Source organism: Rhinoraja longicauda, chromosome 5 (assembly GCF_053455715.1).
Source record: "Rhinoraja longicauda isolate Sanriku21f chromosome 5, sRhiLon1.1, whole genome shotgun sequence".
Taxonomy (NCBI): Eukaryota; Metazoa; Chordata; class Chondrichthyes; order Rajiformes; family Arhynchobatidae; genus Rhinoraja; species Rhinoraja longicauda.
This window is the reverse complement of record NC_135957.1, coordinates 28,153,314-28,173,513: the sequence shown is the minus strand read 5'-3', so window position 1 is coordinate 28,173,513 and position 20,200 is coordinate 28,153,314. Positions and strand designations below refer to the sequence as shown.

The 20,200-nt window shown below is 44.0% G+C and overlaps 1 protein-coding gene across 1 annotated transcript in view; it reads right to left on the bottom strand.

Annotated features, from left to right (window-relative positions):
- Positions 1 to 20,200, bottom strand: part of tpo (thyroid peroxidase) — a 43,737-nt gene that overhangs the window by 5,201 nt on the left and 18,336 nt on the right. Inside the window, exons 5-9 of the mRNA XM_078400038.1 lie at positions 18,349 to 18,558; positions 16,029 to 16,538; positions 5,927 to 6,185; positions 5,654 to 5,824; positions 2,909 to 3,146 (exon numbers count right to left, since the gene is read on the bottom strand). Of these exons, the coding sequence (XP_078256164.1) occupies positions 2,909 to 3,146; positions 5,654 to 5,824; positions 5,927 to 6,185; positions 16,029 to 16,538; positions 18,349 to 18,558 (1,388 nt within the window). The remainder of the gene's footprint in view (positions 1 to 2,908; positions 3,147 to 5,653; positions 5,825 to 5,926; positions 6,186 to 16,028; positions 16,539 to 18,348; positions 18,559 to 20,200) is intronic.

Here is a 20,200-nt window from a genome sequence, read left to right as displayed (position 1 = left end):
AGTGGGACTTGGTTTCCGAGCCCCACTGTTCAATCCACTCAAGACCATTATAAGCAGAGAACAGTTCCATTAAAATGCAACCAGATATGAGTGGGGGGAATTTATCACTGAAACACATCAGTGAAGAGCAAGTGCTGTGGCATTCAGGCCATGTGGGAAGCTGAAAGGCACCCTGGGTAAGGATCAACACCTGGAATATACCTGATGAAAATGTAGTGCAAGGAAAAACATTGAAACTCTTTGAGAAACAACAATCTGTCACACTGGGAGGTCTCCAAGGTACTTCTTGATGGCTGAGCAAAGATGGGAAGAATCCGTAATTGTATTGCTTTTTATGGTTAGAAAAAGAAAGAATTTGCATTATTTCACTGCTTATCATGCCTTGGAGCTTTCCAAAGAACATTACAGCCAATGAATTGTTTTTAAACGGCAGTCACATTTTAAAATATTATCATGTTCTGTGGCGTCCCAATAAAATTGCAAGGAATGAATTTGCAGTAACATCCCGGGAAATAAATGACATAGTAAATGACGCCCTGCACATAATACTTGGCTTTTTGACAATGTTATCCTTTACTGCGCATTCTTAACTACCATTAAAAAATGTTGATGAACCTGCATTTTGAACCATTGCAGTCATAGACTTATAGAAAGTTATAGAGTCACACAGCACAGAAAGAGGACCTTCAGCCCAACTTTCCCATGCTGATCAAAATGGCCCATCTATACTGTTCCCACCTACCTGTGTTTGACCCATATCCCTCTAAACCTTTCCTCTCCACAAAACTGTTCAAATATCTTTTAAATGTTGTTTTAGAACCTGCCTCAACTACCTCCTCTGGCAGCTCATTTCATACACTTACCACCATCTGTGTGAAAAAGATGCCCCTCAGGTTCTTACTAAATCTTTCCCGTCTCACCCTAAACTTATGTCCACTGGTTCTTGATTGCCCTTTTCTGGGTAAAAGACTGTGCATTTACCCTATCTATTCCCCTCGTGATGTTATACATCTCTAATGGATCACCCATCATCCTCCTGCAAACCAGGGAATAAAATCCTAGCCTGCTCAACCTCTCCCAAAAGCTCAGGTCCTGGCAACATCCTCGTAATTCTTCTCTGCACTTTTTCCAGCTTAACAACATCCTTCCTAGAGCAGGTTGAGGAAAGCTGAACACACTGCTCCAAATGCGGCCTCACCAATATCTATATTCACAAAATGCTGGAGTAACTCAGCAGGTCAGGCAGCATCTCAGGAGAGAAGGAATGGGTGACGTTTCGGGTCGAGACCCTCCATCAGTCTGAAGAAGGGTCTCGACCCGAAACGTCACCCATTCCTTCTGTCCCGAGATGCTGCCTGACCTGCTGAGTTACTCCAGCATTTTGTGAATAAATACCTTCGATTTGTACCAGCATCTGCAGTTATTTTCTTACACTCACCAATATCTTGTACAACTGTAACATAATATCCCAACCTCTATACTTATTACCCCGACTGATGAAGGCCAATGTGCCAAAAGCTTTCTTGAAAACCATATCTACCCATGACGCCACTTTCAAGGAACTATGTACCTGTACTCCTAGATGTCTCAGCTCTACAACACTCCCCAGGGCCCTGCCATTCACAGTGAAGTTCCTGCCCCGGTTTGACTTCCCAAAATGAAACACCTCATATTTATATGCATTAAACTCCATTAACCATTCCTCAGCCCACTTGCCCAACTGATCAAGATCCTGCTGTGATTTTTGATAACCATCTTTGCTATCTTAGATGCTACCCACTTTCGTGTCATCTGCAAACTTACTTATCTAGCCTTGTACATTGTCATCCAAATCATTGATATTATCCACAAACAGCAATTGGCCCAGCACTGATCCCTGAGGCACATCACAAGTCCAGGCCTCCAGTCCAAAAAATAACCTTCCACCATCATCATCTCTGCTTCCTTCCATAAAGTAAATTATTTATCAAGTTGTGTAGGAAAATAACTGCAGATGCTGGTACAAATCGAAGGTATCACAAAATGCTGGAGTAACTCAGCAGGTCAGACAGCAACTCTGGAGAGAAGGAATGCGTTTGGTTTCGTCGATGTAAAGAAGTTGATGCTGCTCTAGATGTCAACTTCTTTACATCGGCGAAACCAAACGCAGACTCGGCGATCGTTTCGCTCAACACCTTCGCTCAGTCCGCCTTAACCAACCTGATCTCCCGGTGGCTGAGCACTTCAACTCCCCCTCCCACTCGCAGTCTGACCTTTCTGTCATGGGCCTCCTCCAGTGCCATAATGAGGCCCACCGGAAATTGAAGGAACAGTACCAGGAATCCAATGAAGATTTTATAGTTCATCGTAGCAACATTTCAACCAGCTCATTTTGCTTCGCTTGCGCATATTTCGCTTGGGCAGCTTGCAGCCCAGTGGTATGAACATTGACTACTCCAACTTTAGATAGTTCCTATGTCCCTCTCTTCCCCTCCCCCTTCCCAGTTCTCCCTCTATCTTCCTGTCTCCACCTATATCCTTCCTTTGTCCCGCCCCTTCAAAATCAGTCTGAAGAAGGGTTTCGACCCGAAACGTCACCCATTCCTTCTCTCCTGAGATGCTGCCTGACCTGCTGAGTTACCTTCGATTTGTACCAGCATCTGCAGTTATTTTCCTACACCATTTGTACTAAATGTAGGATCCAAAAATAACACTGCAAACGTATGTCCTTTCAAAGTCAATGGCATTCACTTACCAAGGAAAGAAGCTTGTAATTTTTGCTATTCTTTGCTTTTGTTTGGTCCTATTTGTTCTGCATCAAAGTACTTGATTAATCTGTATTAGACTAGATATTTACCAGAACAGCGTGAGCTAACAGCTTGTGTATGTGACTAGATTAGAATGGAACATATTACATAGAGAAACTCACCTATCGCCTTCTCTTAAAGCTTTCATTTGTTTTCCAATTAAACAAGCAAATAACGGGCCAACTCTGGCCCCAGGAAGAAAATCTTCTGCCAAGCCTCCAAGCCAAATGTCAATATTGTCTGGATGACCATAGAGATCCATTATCTTTTCAACAGAATCTAAATCAGAAATTGCTTTCCTGATATCGGTTTTGGTTTCCAATCTTTCAAGTTTACAGCATTCCCTCCATTCATTGTATCCTAGAAGTAACGTAAAATCATGCTTTTGTTAGCTTTGAATTAGCAAAAACAAACTTTTGACCTGAATTACATAATTGGTATTATTGTGTGGTGACTCAATGGATCCATCTACAATTACAATCAAAGATAGACACAAAAAGCTGGAATAACTCAACGGGACAGGCAGCGTCTGTGGAGAAAATGAATGGGTGATAATTACAATCACATTGCTGGGGGGGGGGGGGGGGTGTACTGCAGGCCTCTAGACAGCAGGGGATAGAGAATATGTAGACAAATCATAGAGAAATTAAAAAATAATAAGGTTATAATAGTGGGGATTTCAACCTCTAAAATTAACTGGGATTGGTTTGGTAAGAAAGACATAGAAAGACCAGGAGAGTTTTTTGAGCCAGTACATGGATAGTACTGAGATGGTATTAGAGCCGATCTTTGGGACTGCAGACAGATAATTGGAGCACAGGTCCCTGGGAGTACATTTGGGAGACAGTGACCATGACATTGGATATTTAGAATTGTTATGGAGAATGACGTGGTTTTTCCTGGCAATCAATGTCCTGAACAAAGCAATTTCAATATAATCATCATAATCATAATCATGATCATAATTATACTTTATTAGCCAAGTATGTTTTGAAACATGAGGAATTTGATTTGCCATACAGTCATACCAATAAAAAGCAACAAAACACACTAAATATATTTAACGTAAACATCCACCACAGTGACTCTTCCACATTCCTCACTGTGATGGAAGGCGAAAAAAAGATTAATCTCTTCCCTTCTTTGGGGGGCCCCCCTCAGAGGGCCTCGAGCCTTCCGTTGACGGGACGATCTTGGCTCCCGTAGCTGGCAGTCAGGCCCTCCGCGTTAGGGCGATCAAGCTCCCGCATTGGGGGGATCTCAGCTCCCCCACGCCAGGCGATCGGACCCCGGGTCGGGGCTAGTCGAACCTCCTGTGACTTTAGACCTTCCCAACATCAGTCTCTACCCGAGACTGCGAGCTCCTCGATGGTGAAATCCGCAGGCCGCGGTTGGAGCGTCGATCCCAGGCAAGGGGATATCTCAGGCAAAGATCCCTCAGTTATGTCATAGAGTCATAGAGTGATACAGTGTGGAAAAAGCCTTTCAGCCCAACTTGGGTCACACCGGCCAAAATGTCCCAGCTACACTAGTCCCACCTGCCTGCGCTTGGTTCATATCCCTTCAAACCTGTCCTATCCATGTACCTGTCTAACTGTTTCTTAAACATTGGGATAGTCCTAGCCTCAACTACCTCCTCTGGCAGCTTGTTCCTTACACTCACCACCCTTTGTGTCTTCTAGGAATATTGCCATGAGATTCTCCTTAGTCAATAAAACAACTCCCCCTCCTCTTTTACCCCCGCCTCTATCTCGCCTGTAGCATCTGTCCTCAAATATTAAGCTACCAGTCCTATCCCTCTCTTAGCCAGGTTTCCACGATGGCTGTATCATCACAGTTGATGAACCTGTCCATGAACTGAGTTAATTTGCCTTACCTGCCAGGCCTCTAGCATTGAAATGAATGCAATTTAATCCAACTGACTTTCCTCATTCCGTGCCATGCTGCTGCCTATCCTGTCTACTGAACGTGCTGTCATTGACTTCTGTATTGATTTTCAGCCCCCCACCTGCGTCACTACTGCATTATACACTTGTATACACTGGAATTTAGAAGGATGAGGGGGGATCTTATTGAAACATATAAGATAATTAGGGGATTGGACACATTAGAGGCAGGAAACATGTTCCCAATGTTGGGGGAGTCCAGAACAAGGGGCCACAGTTTAAGAATAAGGGGTAGGCCATTTAGAACGGAGATGAGGAAGAACTTTTTCAGTCAGAGAGTGGTGAAGGTGTGGAATTCTCTGCCTCAGAAGGCAGTGGAGGCCAGTTCGTTGGATGCTTTCAAGAGAGAGCTGGATAGAGCTCTTAAGGATAGCGGAGTGAGGGGGTATGGGGAGAAGGCAGGAACGGGGTACTGATTGAGAGTGATCAGCCATGATCGCATTGAATGGCGGTGCTGGCTCGAAGGGCTGAATGGCCTACTCCTGCACCTATTGTGTATTGTATTGTCTAGATGCTGTGCTGCCTATCAATGTAGTTTAATCCCTCCCGAGTGGCACTAGTAAACCTGCCTGCAAGAATAACGGTTACCCTCCAGTTCGGGTGCAATCTGCTCCTCTTATACCGGCCACGTCTGCCCGAGAAGTGATCCCAATGGTCCAAACATCGGAATCCCTTCCCCCTGCATCAACTCCTCAGCAATGCGTTCACCCGTCTTATCTTTCTATTCCCACTCTCACTATCAACTTGTACCAGGAGTGATCCGGATATCACTTGCCTTGAGGTCCTGCTTTTTCACCATTTACAAAACTCCCTATATTCACTTTTTTAGATCCCCATCCTTTTTCCTTTCTATGTCATTTGTGATAATCTGCACATGTTGATCATGTTTGCAAGTTGCAACACCTCAGAGGTTCCACTCACCAGGAAGTCCATGGTCACGCCCTCTTTGCAAGTTCAGTGATGCCAGGTCCAGAGCTACAGCATTAGTCAGAGCAAATAACCTCTCTGTCAGTTCCTCGATCATCATTTGATTTGGCGTTTGCAGCTTGGCTGGCTTTGCCAGAAGCCCCCTGAGCAGCGGGTCTAAGCCACCTATCAATCGCAACAGAAATAATAGCTTAGGGGAGAGGCTGGTTTAAGTAAACACAGTGAGTTAATTGTGTTTAGTTTCAGATCAGCAACTCTAATATTCACCTTCTTTAATGATGCGCCAAGGACTGAAGAAGGCCTCGTGGAGGTTTATGCTTGGGTATATGGCGTGCTCCTTGTAACTTTCATCTAGCCTTTGTATCCTCGGGCTGATGGTTGTGTGACCAAAACGGAATGCAGCGGTTGCAAACACGTTGGACAAGGAGGGATTCAATCTTTCACTGTATCCATCATAATTTCCCATAAACTGATCAAACGCTTGAGAACCAAGGATTTTAGGAATATAATCTCTCATTGTAATAATCTGAACAAAAATACAACAAAATCCTCCTGTGAATAACTGTTAGAGTAAATAGATGGCCACAATATATGTGGATCATTCTTAATTAAATTAAAAAATAACAATGTCAATTTGGAATGGAATTTTTATAACTAAATTTGTAAAAGCACTTAGAGCGATAGTGTCATATAACACAGCAACGGGGCCACACTGATCCTTCTGCCCATCAGTACTAATCCCACTTGCTCACATTGGAACCATATCATAGAACATAGTAAATTAAACAATACTGCACACGAACAGGCCCTTCTGCTCATGCCCTTCTGCTTATAATGTCAATGCCGAACTAATCGCCACTGCCTGCACGTGATCCATATCCCTCCATATCCATGTGCCTATCTAAAGCCCCCTTAAATGCCACTATCGTATATGCATCCACCACCATCCCTGGAAGTGTGTTACAGGCAACCACCAAAAACCTGTTTTTTAGTGTAAAAAACATGACCCACACATCTTCTTTAAACTTTGCCCCTTTCAGCTTAAAACTATGCCCTCTAGTCTATGACATTTCCATCCTGGGAAAAAAAGATTCTGGCGGTCCACCCTATCTAGACCTCTCATAGTTTTGCACTCTTCTAGCAGATCTCCCCTCAGTCTCCAATGCTCCAGGGAAAACATGTGATTTAGAGCAGCCAGAAGGATGTGCACAAGCATTTGTCACCAATGTGGGCTTTGCAAAAGTATAAGCATTCAACAATGGCACTTTTGAGGTATTGTACTCTACAGAGACCAATCTCCTGCCAAAATAGCCTGACTCCATGGAGCGCGCATGGAGAGAGGATCCATCCGGAAGGAAGGTTCTCAAACAGTCTGTTCAGATCCAGTTCTAGAATCAGCATGCTCAATCTCCCATTTATCGGCATTTTATCGGGAAGCATCACAGTTTGGTCTGGGAACGGCTCCATCCAACTCTGCAAGAAATTGCAGCGAATTGTAGACGCAGCCCAGACCATCACACAAACCAACCTCCCTTCTATTGACTCAATTTATACCTCACGCTGCCTCGGCAAGTCCAGCAGCATAATCTAGGACTAGTTGCACCCTGTCCACTTCCTCTTCTCCCCTCTCCCATCAGGCAAAAGGTATAGAAGTGTGAAAACGGACACCACCAGATTCAGGGACAGTTTCTTCCCAGCTGTTATCAGGCAACTGAATCATCCTACCACAACCAGAGAGCAGTGCTGAACTACTGTTGATCGTAGGACTATACTTGATCGGACCTTGCACTAAACGTTATTCCCTTATCTCCCTTATTGTGTTTCTATACACTGTAAATGGATTGATTGTAATCATGTATTGTCTTTCTATTGACTGGATAGCATGCAACAAAAGCTTTTCACTGTACTCAGTACATGTGATAATAGAGTAACTGAACTGAACTGATCTTTGAAACAGCCATTCTTTAAGCAGCATCACTCGCTGGTGCTTGGAAAAGTGCTGTCTGCCAAGATTGCGTGTGTGACACTAAATGATGGGAGCTGCAGAGTTTTGCAATAGGTTGACACAAGAGAAGATGATGAAACTGTTATTTGGGTCATTATTCACTGGAGTCTGACAATGCTATTCTGCAGAGCTTCACTGCTATTGTTATGATACAGCATAGCATGGTACACACAATGTTTTGTGCAACAGAATTTCTAGGCCCTGAGCTTTAATACTTAGTTTTTTAAGTGATTGAAGCCAATCTTACATGGAAACAGTGGGATTTTTGGGCAAGGTTAAACCAACTGAATAATATCTTAATGATATACTGAATATTTTGTAGAGTCTGTGTGAATATTCTATATTTTTAGATTTTCCTCAGAAACCTCTCTGGATTCTGCATCACTGATGCTCCTGAGGATGGATCTCGTGTCCTTTAGGTCGCAGAATCTATCTTTACCTTGTTAAAAATCTAATTAAATGCAAAGAAACCCAAGTGTTGAACAGAGACCCACAGTTACTGTGCTCTAACTTACAGGGTCCTATTGCATGCTGCCATGTGATCTGCTCTTTGCTAGAATAAATCTTTAATCAGATCATAATTAAGGTATAAACCGATGTTATAAATATTAATTAATAGGATTGCAAACATTGCTAATCCCATCAGAATGTCAACAGTCACAGATCTGCTTCCAGTACATAGTCAGCATTGGACTGAATCCCAGATCACCATTCCTTCACTTTTTTAACATGATTCATCTGTCATAGGGTCACCAAGCCATCCTCTTCAATCCTGGTAATGACAGAGCCGAGGTAGAGCATCAATATTTATGACAACATCCCAGAAGGAGAGGAATTTAAACATTTAGTATTGCTGCAATTGAATGGAATGGAACGTCTCCTGCTCTGTGCCACCTGTGAACTACCTGTCGTCATTGCCTTGACAACTCCCTATGTCTGTAACCTGCTGCAGACTGAGATTCTCTGGTTCTCCTCCTGTGACCTCTTGCCCAGGCAGCTGTCTCAGTGCTTCCAGTTGCTTCAGTTTTAAAAGGTTTCTATTTCTCTTATGTAAAATCCATTTTCATTTAGCTCGAAGCTGCCATTTCAAACTTCCCTTCACTGCTACGACATCTATACCGCTTATTATTTTCTTATCAAGTGCCTTGGGACATTTCAAGTAGAAGTACATTGTGTGAGTGTAAGCTGCTTATGAGGGGCTCCCTGATCTGCATTGTACACTCTAAGACCTGACACATCTGCATTCATGTTCACTTTAGTCAGGTGAAAGGGTATGGAAATCAGCTTATAATGCTGCAGAAATGCTGCCTGACCCGCTGCGTTACTCCAGCACTTTGTGCCTTTTATACTTATATACTTATACTTTACTTTATTGTCATTGTAGTGGTGCATACAACGAAATTCAGGTGCACTGCCTGAGCGGAGCATCTCCACAAGATTAAAAAAACCAATAAAATAACAGTAAAAAAAGTGAGAAAAATAAAAATTGTTTGTACACTCACGTGCACACACTGTGACACAGATTCACACACGCATACACATTGTGCCTACATATGCACCCTTACCAGAATATTAGATATGGCATTGAGAAGGTCATTGTCAGACTATAAGATATTGCACAGAATAGTATTATAAAAAAGAATATTATAAATGAATATATCTGTATTGCACAGAGGTAGGTATTGTACAGTATAAATATTGTCTATGGGGGGGGGGGGGTGCTTTCAGTGCAGAGTTCAGAGTGGTGATGGCCTTAGGGTAGAAACTGTTTGTTAGTCTTGTGGTGTGCACTTTGATGGACCTGTAGCGCTTTCCTGAGGGCAGAAGAGCAAACAAGTGATGGGCGGGATGAGATGGGTCCTTTAGGATGCAGGATGCCTTCCGCAGGCAACGGGAGCTATAGATGTCTTCCAGGGTAGGCAGAAGTGTGTTGGTGATCTTCTGGCCTGTGTTGATGACTCTCTGCAGAGCCTTCTTGTCAGCGGCAGAACTGTTGCCATCCCACACCAGGATCCCATGTGTCAGGACACTCTCAATGGAGCAGCGATAGAAGGACACTAGCAGCTGTTGTGGCAGGTTGACTTTCAATAGACAATAGACAATAGACAATAGGTGCAGGAGTAGGCCATTCAGCCCTTCGAGCCAGCACCGCCATTCAATGCGATCATGGCTGATCACTCTCAATCAGTACCCCGTTCCTGTCTTCTCCCCATACCCCCTCACTCCGCTATCCTTAAGAGCTCTATCCAGCTCTCTCTTGAAAGCATCCAACAAACTGGCCTCCACTGCCTTCTGAGGCAGAGAATTCCACACCTTCACCACTCTCTGACTGAAAAAATTCTTCCTCATCTCCGTTCTAAATGGCCTACCCCTTATTCTTAAACTGTGGCCCCTTGTTCTGGACTCCCCCAACATTGGGAACATGTTTCCTGCCTCTAATGTGTCCAATCCGCTAATTATCTTATATGTTTCAATAAGATCCCCCCTCATCCTTCTAAATTCCAGTGTATACAAGCCCAATCGCTCCAGCCTTTCAACATACGACAGTCCCGCCATTCCGGGAATTAACCTAGTGAACCTACGCTGCACGCCCTCCATAGCAAGAATATCCTTCCTCAAATTTGGAGACCAAAACTGCACACAGTACTCCAGGTGCGGTCTCACCAGGGCCCGGTACAACTGTAGAAGGACCTCTTTGCTCCTATACTCAACTCCTCTTGTTATGAAGGCCAACATTCCATTGGCTTTCTTCACTGCCTGCTGTACCTGCATGCTTCCTTTCATTGACTGATGCACTAGGACACCCAGATCTCGTTGAACTCCCCCTCCTCCTAACTTGACACCATTCAGATAATAATCTGCCTTTCTATTCTTACTTCCAAAGTGAATAACCTCACACTTATCTACATTAAACTGCATCTGCCATGTATCCGCCCACTCACACAACCTGTCCAAGTCACCCTGCAGCCTTATTGCATCTTCCTCACAATTCACACTACCGCCCAGCTTAGTATCATCTGCAAATTTGCTAATGGTACTTTTAATCCCTTCGTCTAAGTCATTAATGTATAATGACTTTCCTGAGTGTTCTTAGGAAGTGAAGCTGCTGTTGTGCCTTCTTAACCAGAGAGTTTATGCTGGTTGACCACGTGAGATCTTCTGAGATGTGGGTGCCCAGGAACCTGAAACTGGAGACTCTATCCACTCTTTCTCCGCTTATATGCAGTGGGGGATGGTCACCCTGCTTCTTCCTGAAGTCGATGATGAGCTCTTTTGTTTTTTTGGTGTTGAGTACCGTTGTTTTCTGAGCACCAGCCTGTTAGCCTCTGTACCTCCTCCCTGCAAGCAGACTCATCGCCCTCAGTGATCAGCCCCGCCACCGTCATGTCGTCTGCAAATTTAACGATTGTGTTCGTGTTGTGGGTCGGTAAACAGTCATAGGTATAGAGAGAGTAGAGGAGGGGGCTCAGCACACAGCCTTGTGGAGCCCCTGTGCTGAGTGACAGAGTGGGAGAGTGGTGGGGCCCATCCTGACTGACTGAGGCCGATCTGTTAGGAAGTCCTTTATCCAAAGGCAGATGTTGTGTTCGAAGCTTCGGTCAGACAGCTTGGAGACCAGTCTGCTGGGTATGATTGTATTAAATGCAGAGTGGTATTCAACAAACAGCAGCCATGCATATGCTCCCCCTTGGTCTAGGTGGAGCAGTACAGAATAGAGAGCAGTGCCAATGGTGTCATCTGTTGATCTGTTGGCTCTGTAGGCGTATTGGTGTGGATCCAGGGTGGGTGGGAGAGCAGCCTTGATGTGCTTAAAGACCAGTCTCTCCAGACACTTCATGATTATTGGTGTTAGTGCGACTGGCCTGTAGTCATTGAGACAGATTATGGCTGTCTGCTTTGGAACTGGCACTATTGTGGATGCTTTTAGGCATGTGGGGCCAATGCACTCTGCCAGGGATAGATTGAAGATGTTTATGAACACGTCAGCTAACTCAGCAGCGCTGTCTCTGAGAACCTGTCCTGGAACTCGGTCTGGACCGGCTGTTTTCCATATGTTGACATTACGGAGTGTGCGTGTGACGTCAGCAGTCTGTATGATGAGTATCTGGCTGCTGTAGCTGGAGCTGGAGCAGTGGCAGACTCTGTTCTCTCCACCTCATGACAGCCAAAGAAATAGTTGAGCTGCTCCACCAGTGAGGAACTGCTGCTGGTGGATGGGTTGGTGTTGATATTGTAATTGGTATGTGCCATATACCTTGCCATGCACGACGGCAGACCCGACAACACTTCGAGTTGTCGAAGTGGCTCTCAATCCTTCGCTTGTAGGCTGCTTTGGTGTCTCTGATGCCCCTCTTCAGGTGGGACCTGGCCGCACTACACAGCTCTGTATTGCCGGTCTGGAAAGCTATATTCTATATTTAAGAGGGAGTTAGATGTGACCCTTGTGGCTAAAGGGATCAGGGGGTATGGAGAGAAGGCAGGTACAGGTTACTGAGCTGGATGATCAGCCATGATCATATTGAATGGCGGTGCAGGCTCGAAGGGCCGAATGGCCTACTCCTGCACCTATTTTCTATGTTTCTATGTTTCTATATTGCGGGCTTTTAGCAGGAGTTGGACATATTTGGTCATCCATGGTTTGTTCACCTTATAATGTTCCTTTGAAACTACATTGGCTTATTTTGAATTTAATGGGGTACTTTTATGTTTCTTCAGCAACGGTATGGTTAATTTACTATCTAAGATGCACTGTTTGTAATCATTATTATCTCGATAGAATTGAAACTGGGATGTTATCCATAATAGGTGGTCAATCCGTGAAGTTAGTTTTGCGATTAGGTAGTGTAGTAGTGCCCCCTTCCCACGAAGACCACTCTGATCCCTAACACTGGCTGACAGGCCAGGAGAGGCCAATCCCCAGCATCCAATGAGCTAATATTGGCTGGCCACTTGAACCTTGTCAGCCTACTCCTAATAAAACCCAAGCATTCTTGACAGAGGAGAGAAGGAAGGCAAAGAGAGACAGAGGGAAGGAGACAAAGTGGGATGCCTCCCCTGCTGGCTGTGTTCCCCTGTCACAGGTTCAAGGAAAACTACGCCACTAGGACAAACCAATGCCATTGTATGGTCAAGACTGGACTGCTGGGAAGATGCCCCTACCGCTTCTTCCAGTAGCTCTACCGAAGGCTAAGACTGAATGGGTGAGGCGAGCCTGAGACACCAGGCACCTCTTCCTACCCACGAACAACGAGGAGCTGTGCCTACACATAGAAGACTGAGTCACCAGGATAATCCAGAGACTGCCAGTGCCGCCTCTTCAAGCTCAAACCTGAGATCAACAAGATGAACCTCAGACTGCCAGCACCTCCTCTCGATGCAAGGGTGAACTGCAGGGAGAGGCCTGACATCGCCACACCTTCTCTTTCGAAGACCAGGACTGAGCTGCCAGGACCAACCCTGAGATTGCCAGAGCCACCACACATGCTCCCTGGTGGTGCGGGACAGCGCCCCCATGTGGTCTTGGACTTTCTCCTACTATAAATAAAATACATACGCGAGTTCACCCGACTATGAGTGTTGGTGCAGTCACTGCTGAATTCGACTCCACAGTAGCAACAGAAAATCGAGCAACTTGTCCGTTAATGTTTATTGCAATTTATATCAGAAACAAAGAACATTGATTACAAAGGAACAGACTGCCAAAACCCTTAATGGAAAAATAATCATTCCTAATTGCTACATTCTGAACCCGAATAGATTTAAGGAATAGTTAAAGTGATATTTCGTTAACTGGTGGCTGCCAAGATCATCAGGTTCTAATTAGCTGAGCAAACGGCGACAGCAGAGGACATTGGTTTCATTATTCAACTACAAATATTTAAATAATCAGGATTTCTTTAACGCAAACACACCGATTATATAAATGTAAAGTCAACAATTATCTAAAGGTAACTACATTCTTTTTCTTTGCATGGAATAGTGCAAATCAATATTGGCTCTTAATTATCCCTGACTGTGCTGCATAAAAGAGTAAAGATACCTTTAAGAATTGAATGTATGTATAGTATGATTTTGACGTATCGTTATGCTCATCCCCTCCATGACACACTGGTCAACCTAAGGAGCACCTTCAGCAACAGACTGGTTCCACCAAGATGCAGCACAGAATGCCACTGGAGATCCTTTTTCCCTGTGGCTATCAAAGTGTGTCAACTCCTCCCCCTTCTGTCGTGGGGTAGACGGACCTCTTCCCCCCCCCTCCCCCCAAACTTTGCACATCCCCGATCCTGGACTTTCCACTTGTCACTTTAATTTCATGTTTCATGTATCTTGTTGTGTTTTATGACTGTTGGCAGACCAATTTCCCTCCTGGGATAAATAAAGTTCTATCGTATCATATTGTATCGTATCGTACCCGGCACTGCTGCTTAGGTTGAGTGTTATTGCCATCAGTAGCTCTTCTCTGCATGTGCAGACAGAAACATAAAAGAGACCACAGACCACACCCAGGATCATTAAATTAATCAGATTTAGAAAAAATTGGATGCGATGGCACTGGAGCGTGGCAACTCTGCATATTGGTCCTAGATGAGAATCTATGATCATCCGATACAATCGCTCTACTCTTTTAAATGTCTTTTCTATCTGTAAATCTAGCACACTTTCTAATTGTTTGAATGATATTCTACACCAACCTCTTCCTCAATGTCAGCAAGATGAAGGATCTCGTTATCGATTTCAGAAAGCAGAGAGGAGTGCATGTCCCAAATCAGCATCAATGGTGCCAAAGAGGAAATGGTTGAGAGCTTCAAGTTCCTTTCTGTTAATACTAACAAAGATCTGCCATGGATCAACCACGTTGAAATGACAGCCAAGAAGGCACACCAATGCCTAACTTCCTCAGGAGACTGATGAAATTCAGCACATCACCAATGACTCTTACAAACTTCTACGGATGCACCATAGAATGCATACTGTTGAGTAGCATTACAGCTTGGTTTGGGGAAAGTTCTGCTTAAGTCCACAAGAAATTGCAGAGAGTTCTGGCTGTCGCCCAGTCCACCACACAGACCTGACCTCCCACCAGTGACTCCATCTCCACTTCACTCTGTCTTGGAAAAGCAGCCAATATAATCAAAGATCTTTCCCATCCCGGTCATTCCTTCTGCTCCCTGCTCCAAATGGGCAGAAGATACAGAATCTTGAAAGCGTGCACCAGGAGACTCGGGAACAGCTTTTTCCTCTCTCTTATCAGGTTTCTGAACAGTCCCTCCATAAGCAAAGGTACTATTTCGTTCAGCTCTACCCCATTGTGGACATTGGACTTTGTCTATGCACCTGGTTTCACGACAATGCAGAAAACTATATTTTGCATTCTCCATCTTCCCCTTGGCTTTACATATTGTACCTGAGTTTGGCTTGCTTGTACTTATAGACAATAGACAAAAGACAATAGGTGCAGGAGTAGGCCATTCGGCCCTTCGAGCCAGCACCACCATTCAATGTGATCATGGCTGATCATTCTCAATCAGTACCCCGTTCCTGCCTTCTCCCCGTACCCCCTGACTCCGCTATCCTTAAGAGCTCTATCTAGCTCTCTCTTGAATGCATTCAGAGAATTTACCTCCACTGCCTTCTGAGGCAGAGAATTCCACAGATTCACAACTCTCTGACTGAAACAGTTTTTCCTCATCTCCGTTCTAAATGGCCTACCCCTTATTCTTAAACTGTGGCCCCTGGTTCTGGACTCCCCCAACATTGGGAACATGTTTCCTGCCTCTAACGTTTCCAACCCCTTAATAATCTTATATGTTTCCCCTCTCATCCTTCTATTATCTGATTTCATTGCATGGCATGCAAAACAAAAGTTTTCAATGTACCTCGGTACACCAGATAATAATAAATGTAAACCTAAACCTAAGTATTAGGATGCAAAATGGTGAAGACAAAATACATGTTTTTGATTGGTTTTGACTGGATCGTTCTCAATGCAGATAGCTACATGATTGTAAATCCAGGGTCTTGGGCCACTGCCAAAATAATGGCAGAGCAGGATTTCTATCGGGACATGGACTGTTGAAATGAAGTGCGGAGGCATCTGCCCTAGTATCAGTATATCTTTGATGCATACTAATGTTTTCCAAATGTAAGGAGCACCCATAGAGACAATGGCTGCCTATTTTCACAGTAAATCTGCAATTATACACAAATATCCTCACTGGATTTTATGCCAGTAGCTGACACTTATTTAAGATGCACCTTGAATCTGGTTAAATATTGGAGACCTTTCAGGCTAGGGTTTTTTTTTCATACAATGTGCACATAACAATATTTGAACAATGCAGCAAGAATGAACCAACTAACCTGATGCAGAGCACCATTAATCTTACGTGCTTCGCGGTAGATGGTTTCTGAATTCCAGTGAGGGTTGATCTTGTGCAGAGTCTTTGCTAATCGATTGTGCTCACGCATCCACAATGTGTGCATTGAAGCTAGAGTTAAAACTTCGTTTGCTCTGCTTTCTCCTGCGAGGAAACATTTTACCCTTTCATTGTGAGTGGCATTGGGCTCTTGAGCACATGCGGACGGTTCCTGATCCACAAATGGCAACAGCTGCCGTTTGCCATCCTTGTATTTTGTATTTATTAGAAGGAGGCCCTCCTGGCTTGCATAGTCCCTTAACTTTCTTTCTTGAACTGGAGTGCTCCCATACACAGTCGAGGCATCAATAAAGGAAGTGACAGCATTTATCTGCTGCCGAGCATTCAGGCTTGTCTCAAAGTCAGTTCCTTGAGATCCTGCCCCACATGTGGGAGATGAACGATAAAATGTGATGCACTCATTCAGTCTGGAGCGAGGATCGCTTCCAGGCACCTGATTGATGAACATTAAAATAAGACATGGTTAAAATTAGCAGGACCATTTCAAATGTCTTACCTCGAAGTAATACATTAAAGTCCTAACAAACCTTATGGTGGTTACAGAGATGTACAGCACAAGAACAGACCCTTTGTCCCCACTTCAACCGTGCACACCCTTTTGCCCATTTACATTATTCCCATTTGTTCACATTAAGACGGTATACTTCTGATCCTTGTCTATTTAAGTGTCTGCCTAAATGCCTCTTCAACATTGTGATTGTATCCTCTTCCACCACCTCTGTTGCAGAGCATTCCAGACATCAATCACTGTCTGTATGAAACAATTAATCCCCAGAACCTCTATGGAACTCTTTCTTCCCATCTTAAACATATGGTGTTCCAGATTTGATTTCCCTACTACCAGATAAAGAACAAAAAAAAACTACTGGATGAAATCAGGGGGTCAGGCTCCATCTGTGAGGGGCAAGGAATTTTTGATGTTTTGGGTTGCGATCGGGAGCAGGGAGGAAATATTTTGGCTATCTGTTCTGTCTTTGCTTTTTGTAATCTATATACTTCTATCAAGATTTAGAGTTAGATTTACAAATGCTGTAGCAAATGTGCACTATGTATGGTTTACTCTGGTTAATCTTCCTACCTTACTTACCATTATGCAGGATGGATGAAATGTTGTGGAAGAGGGGTGGGGGTAGTTGGACAGACACAGGGTTCAGTTAAATTCAGAGGAGGGAGGACATGAAATGACTGTCATTCAAAATAAATTTCACTGGGGATATTTCCTTTCATACCAATAAGTAAAACAAAATCTAGATCCTCGAAGTCCTTGAGGAAAATTGGGCAGGATTTATTTTTATGTCCAGCCTTAAAAACTAATTTGAAAAACAGAAATGTCAAGTTATTGCTAACTGTTGTTAAAATCATAGATACATAGAATACATAGAAAATAGGTGCAGGAGTGGGCCATTCAGCCCTTCAAGCCAGCACCGCCATTCAATGTGATCATGGCTGATCATCCACAATCAGTATCCCGTTCCTGCTTTCTCCCCATATCCCTTGATTCCGCTAGCCCTCAGAGCTCTATCTACAGTAACTCTCTTTTGAATGCATCCAATGAATCGGCCTCCCCTGCCTTCTGAGGCAGAGAATTCCACAAATTCACAACTCTCTGGGTGAAAAAGTGTTTCCTCATCTCAGTTCTAAATGGCCTACCCCTTATTCTTAAACTGTGGCCCCTGGTTCTGGACTGACCCCAACATCGGGAACATGTTTCCTGCATCTAGCGTGTCCAATGCCTTAATAATTTTATATGTTTCTGTAAGATCCCATCTCATCCTTCTAAATTCCAGTGAATACAAGCCCAGTCATTCCATTCTTTCATCATATGACAGTCCCGCCATCCCGGGAATTAATCTCTTGAACCTATGCTGTACTCCCTCAATAGCAAGAATGTCCTTCCTCAAATTTGGAGACCAAAACTGCACACAATACTCCAGGTGTGGTCTCACTAGGGCCCTGTACAACTGCAGAAGGACCTCTTTGCTCCTGTACACAAATCCTCTCGTTCTGAAGGCCAACATGCCATTAGCTTTCTTCACTGCCTGCTGTACCTGCACGCTTACTTTCAGTGGCTGATGTACAAGGACACCCAGATCTTGTTGCACTTCCCCTCTTCCTAATCTAATACCATTCAGATAATAATCTGCCTCCTTGTTCTTGCCACCAAAGTGGATAACCTCACATTTATCTACATTACACTGCATCTGCCATGCATCTGCCCACTCACCAGTCACTTGTATAAGTACCTTAATTGGAAAACATGGATTCAGATTCTGGCACATATTCTTGCAGTCTACTCCACCATGGAAAGCTGTTTGGCTGACACTCTGAGGTGTGAAGGCAAAGTCGTGGTCAATATATTGGCCCCATTCAACTAGGATGTGCGAATATAGACTATCTTCTGCCAATTTCGTCTTATTGGCCATTCGAAGGATTTTGTTGGTTACCTCTCGGACCTGTCAGAGGAAGAATCTATTGAAAACAGAGACACAAGAGACTGCAGCTGCTTGAATCTGAAGCATCTGAACAAACATGGAGGCTATGTGGATCGGTGTCAGTTGCAAACAGCGACAAATAATCCGCTTGAGGAACACAGTGAGTCCGGCCACATATATGGGTTATTTCCAGCAAAATATGTTGTCAACGCTTCACATCGAAACTGTATCAGGACTGCATGGTTTTGACTTGAAAGGTCAACAATTAATTTCCCTCTACAGATGCCACTTGACCGACTGAATTCCTCCAACAGATTACTTGCTATTTAATACAGATATTTAATACAGATATTTAATATAGTGTAGGAAGGAACTGCAGATGCTGGTTTATACCAAAAATAGACACAAAATGCTGAAGTAACAGCCGGTCAGGCAGCATCTCTGGAGGAAAGGAATAGGTGATGTTTCGGGTCAGACCCTTCCTTCAGTCTGAAGGGGTTTCAACCCATAACATCTTTTTCTCGAGATGCTGCCTGACCCGCTGAGTTACTCCAGCATTGTGTGTCTATCATGATGCATACAGCCTCGATTTAGAACTTCATGGGGCATTACGGCTGCTATAAAGTATTTGAAAGGGTTTCCTGAGTTCAAACCCCAAAACATTAGAAAGGCTGTGAAAGGAACAGTGAGAAACCATTACTCTGAAGATATAAAGTGCTGGAGTAACTCAGCAGGTCAGGCGTTATCTCTGGAGAACATGGATAGGTGATATTTTAGGTTGGGACTGTTCATCAGACTGATTTTAGTAGGAGGGAGAGAGCGGAAAGAGATCATGGGGAAGGACAAAGCTTGGCAAGTGATAGGTGGATACAAGTGGGGAGGGGGGGGGGTGTCGGGGGTCGATCTTTGTACAAAGCCAGAGATGAAAAGACGAAACGTGAGAGGTAAGGTTAGAAGAGACATGAAACATGAACCCAGAGGAAAGAATATAGGTGGAAGGGGTTGTGGGAAAGAGAGAAATAGGTGTGCATCCAGATGGTGCACAGGGAAGAGAAAGGAAAAAAACGGTGGGAAAAGGAGGAAGGTGGGGGGGGGGAGAGGGCTGTGGGGAGGGGGGGGGGAGGGGGGGGGAGGGGGCTGTGGGGAGGGGGAGGGGCTGTCGTGGGGGCTGTCTGTAGGTTAGTTACCTAAAATTGGAGAATTCAATTTTCAACCATTTGTGTTTGTCATTTGACTTTGTCCAACCATCTGCTAATCAAAAGTCCCCTCACATGTATTCACCTCTCACCCTTTATTGGAGCATTAAAAGGTGAGAGCAAGAGGACAGCTGAGTGTAAAGGTGCAGCCCGGACTGAGGACCTCACTAATTAATTTTAAGGCAACAGGCTAACTCATTGGGAGTAGCATGGATACACAGTTTGCATGCTTGTCATGATTAACACAGCACTTTATTTTTTAATTAATTAGACATGCTGTTTGCTGAAACTTTAAACTGCACACAAAAGGGTTTTATTTCAATTCTGTGTATTATAAATAAATTGTGAATCAATAAATCTTGTTCAAATTAATCAAAATTAAAATCCATATTGATTTCAGTTTGGTCTGCGCTTATTGTGATAATTTCTTTAACATTTGTTGGCTTGATTTATACCACTGATAAAGC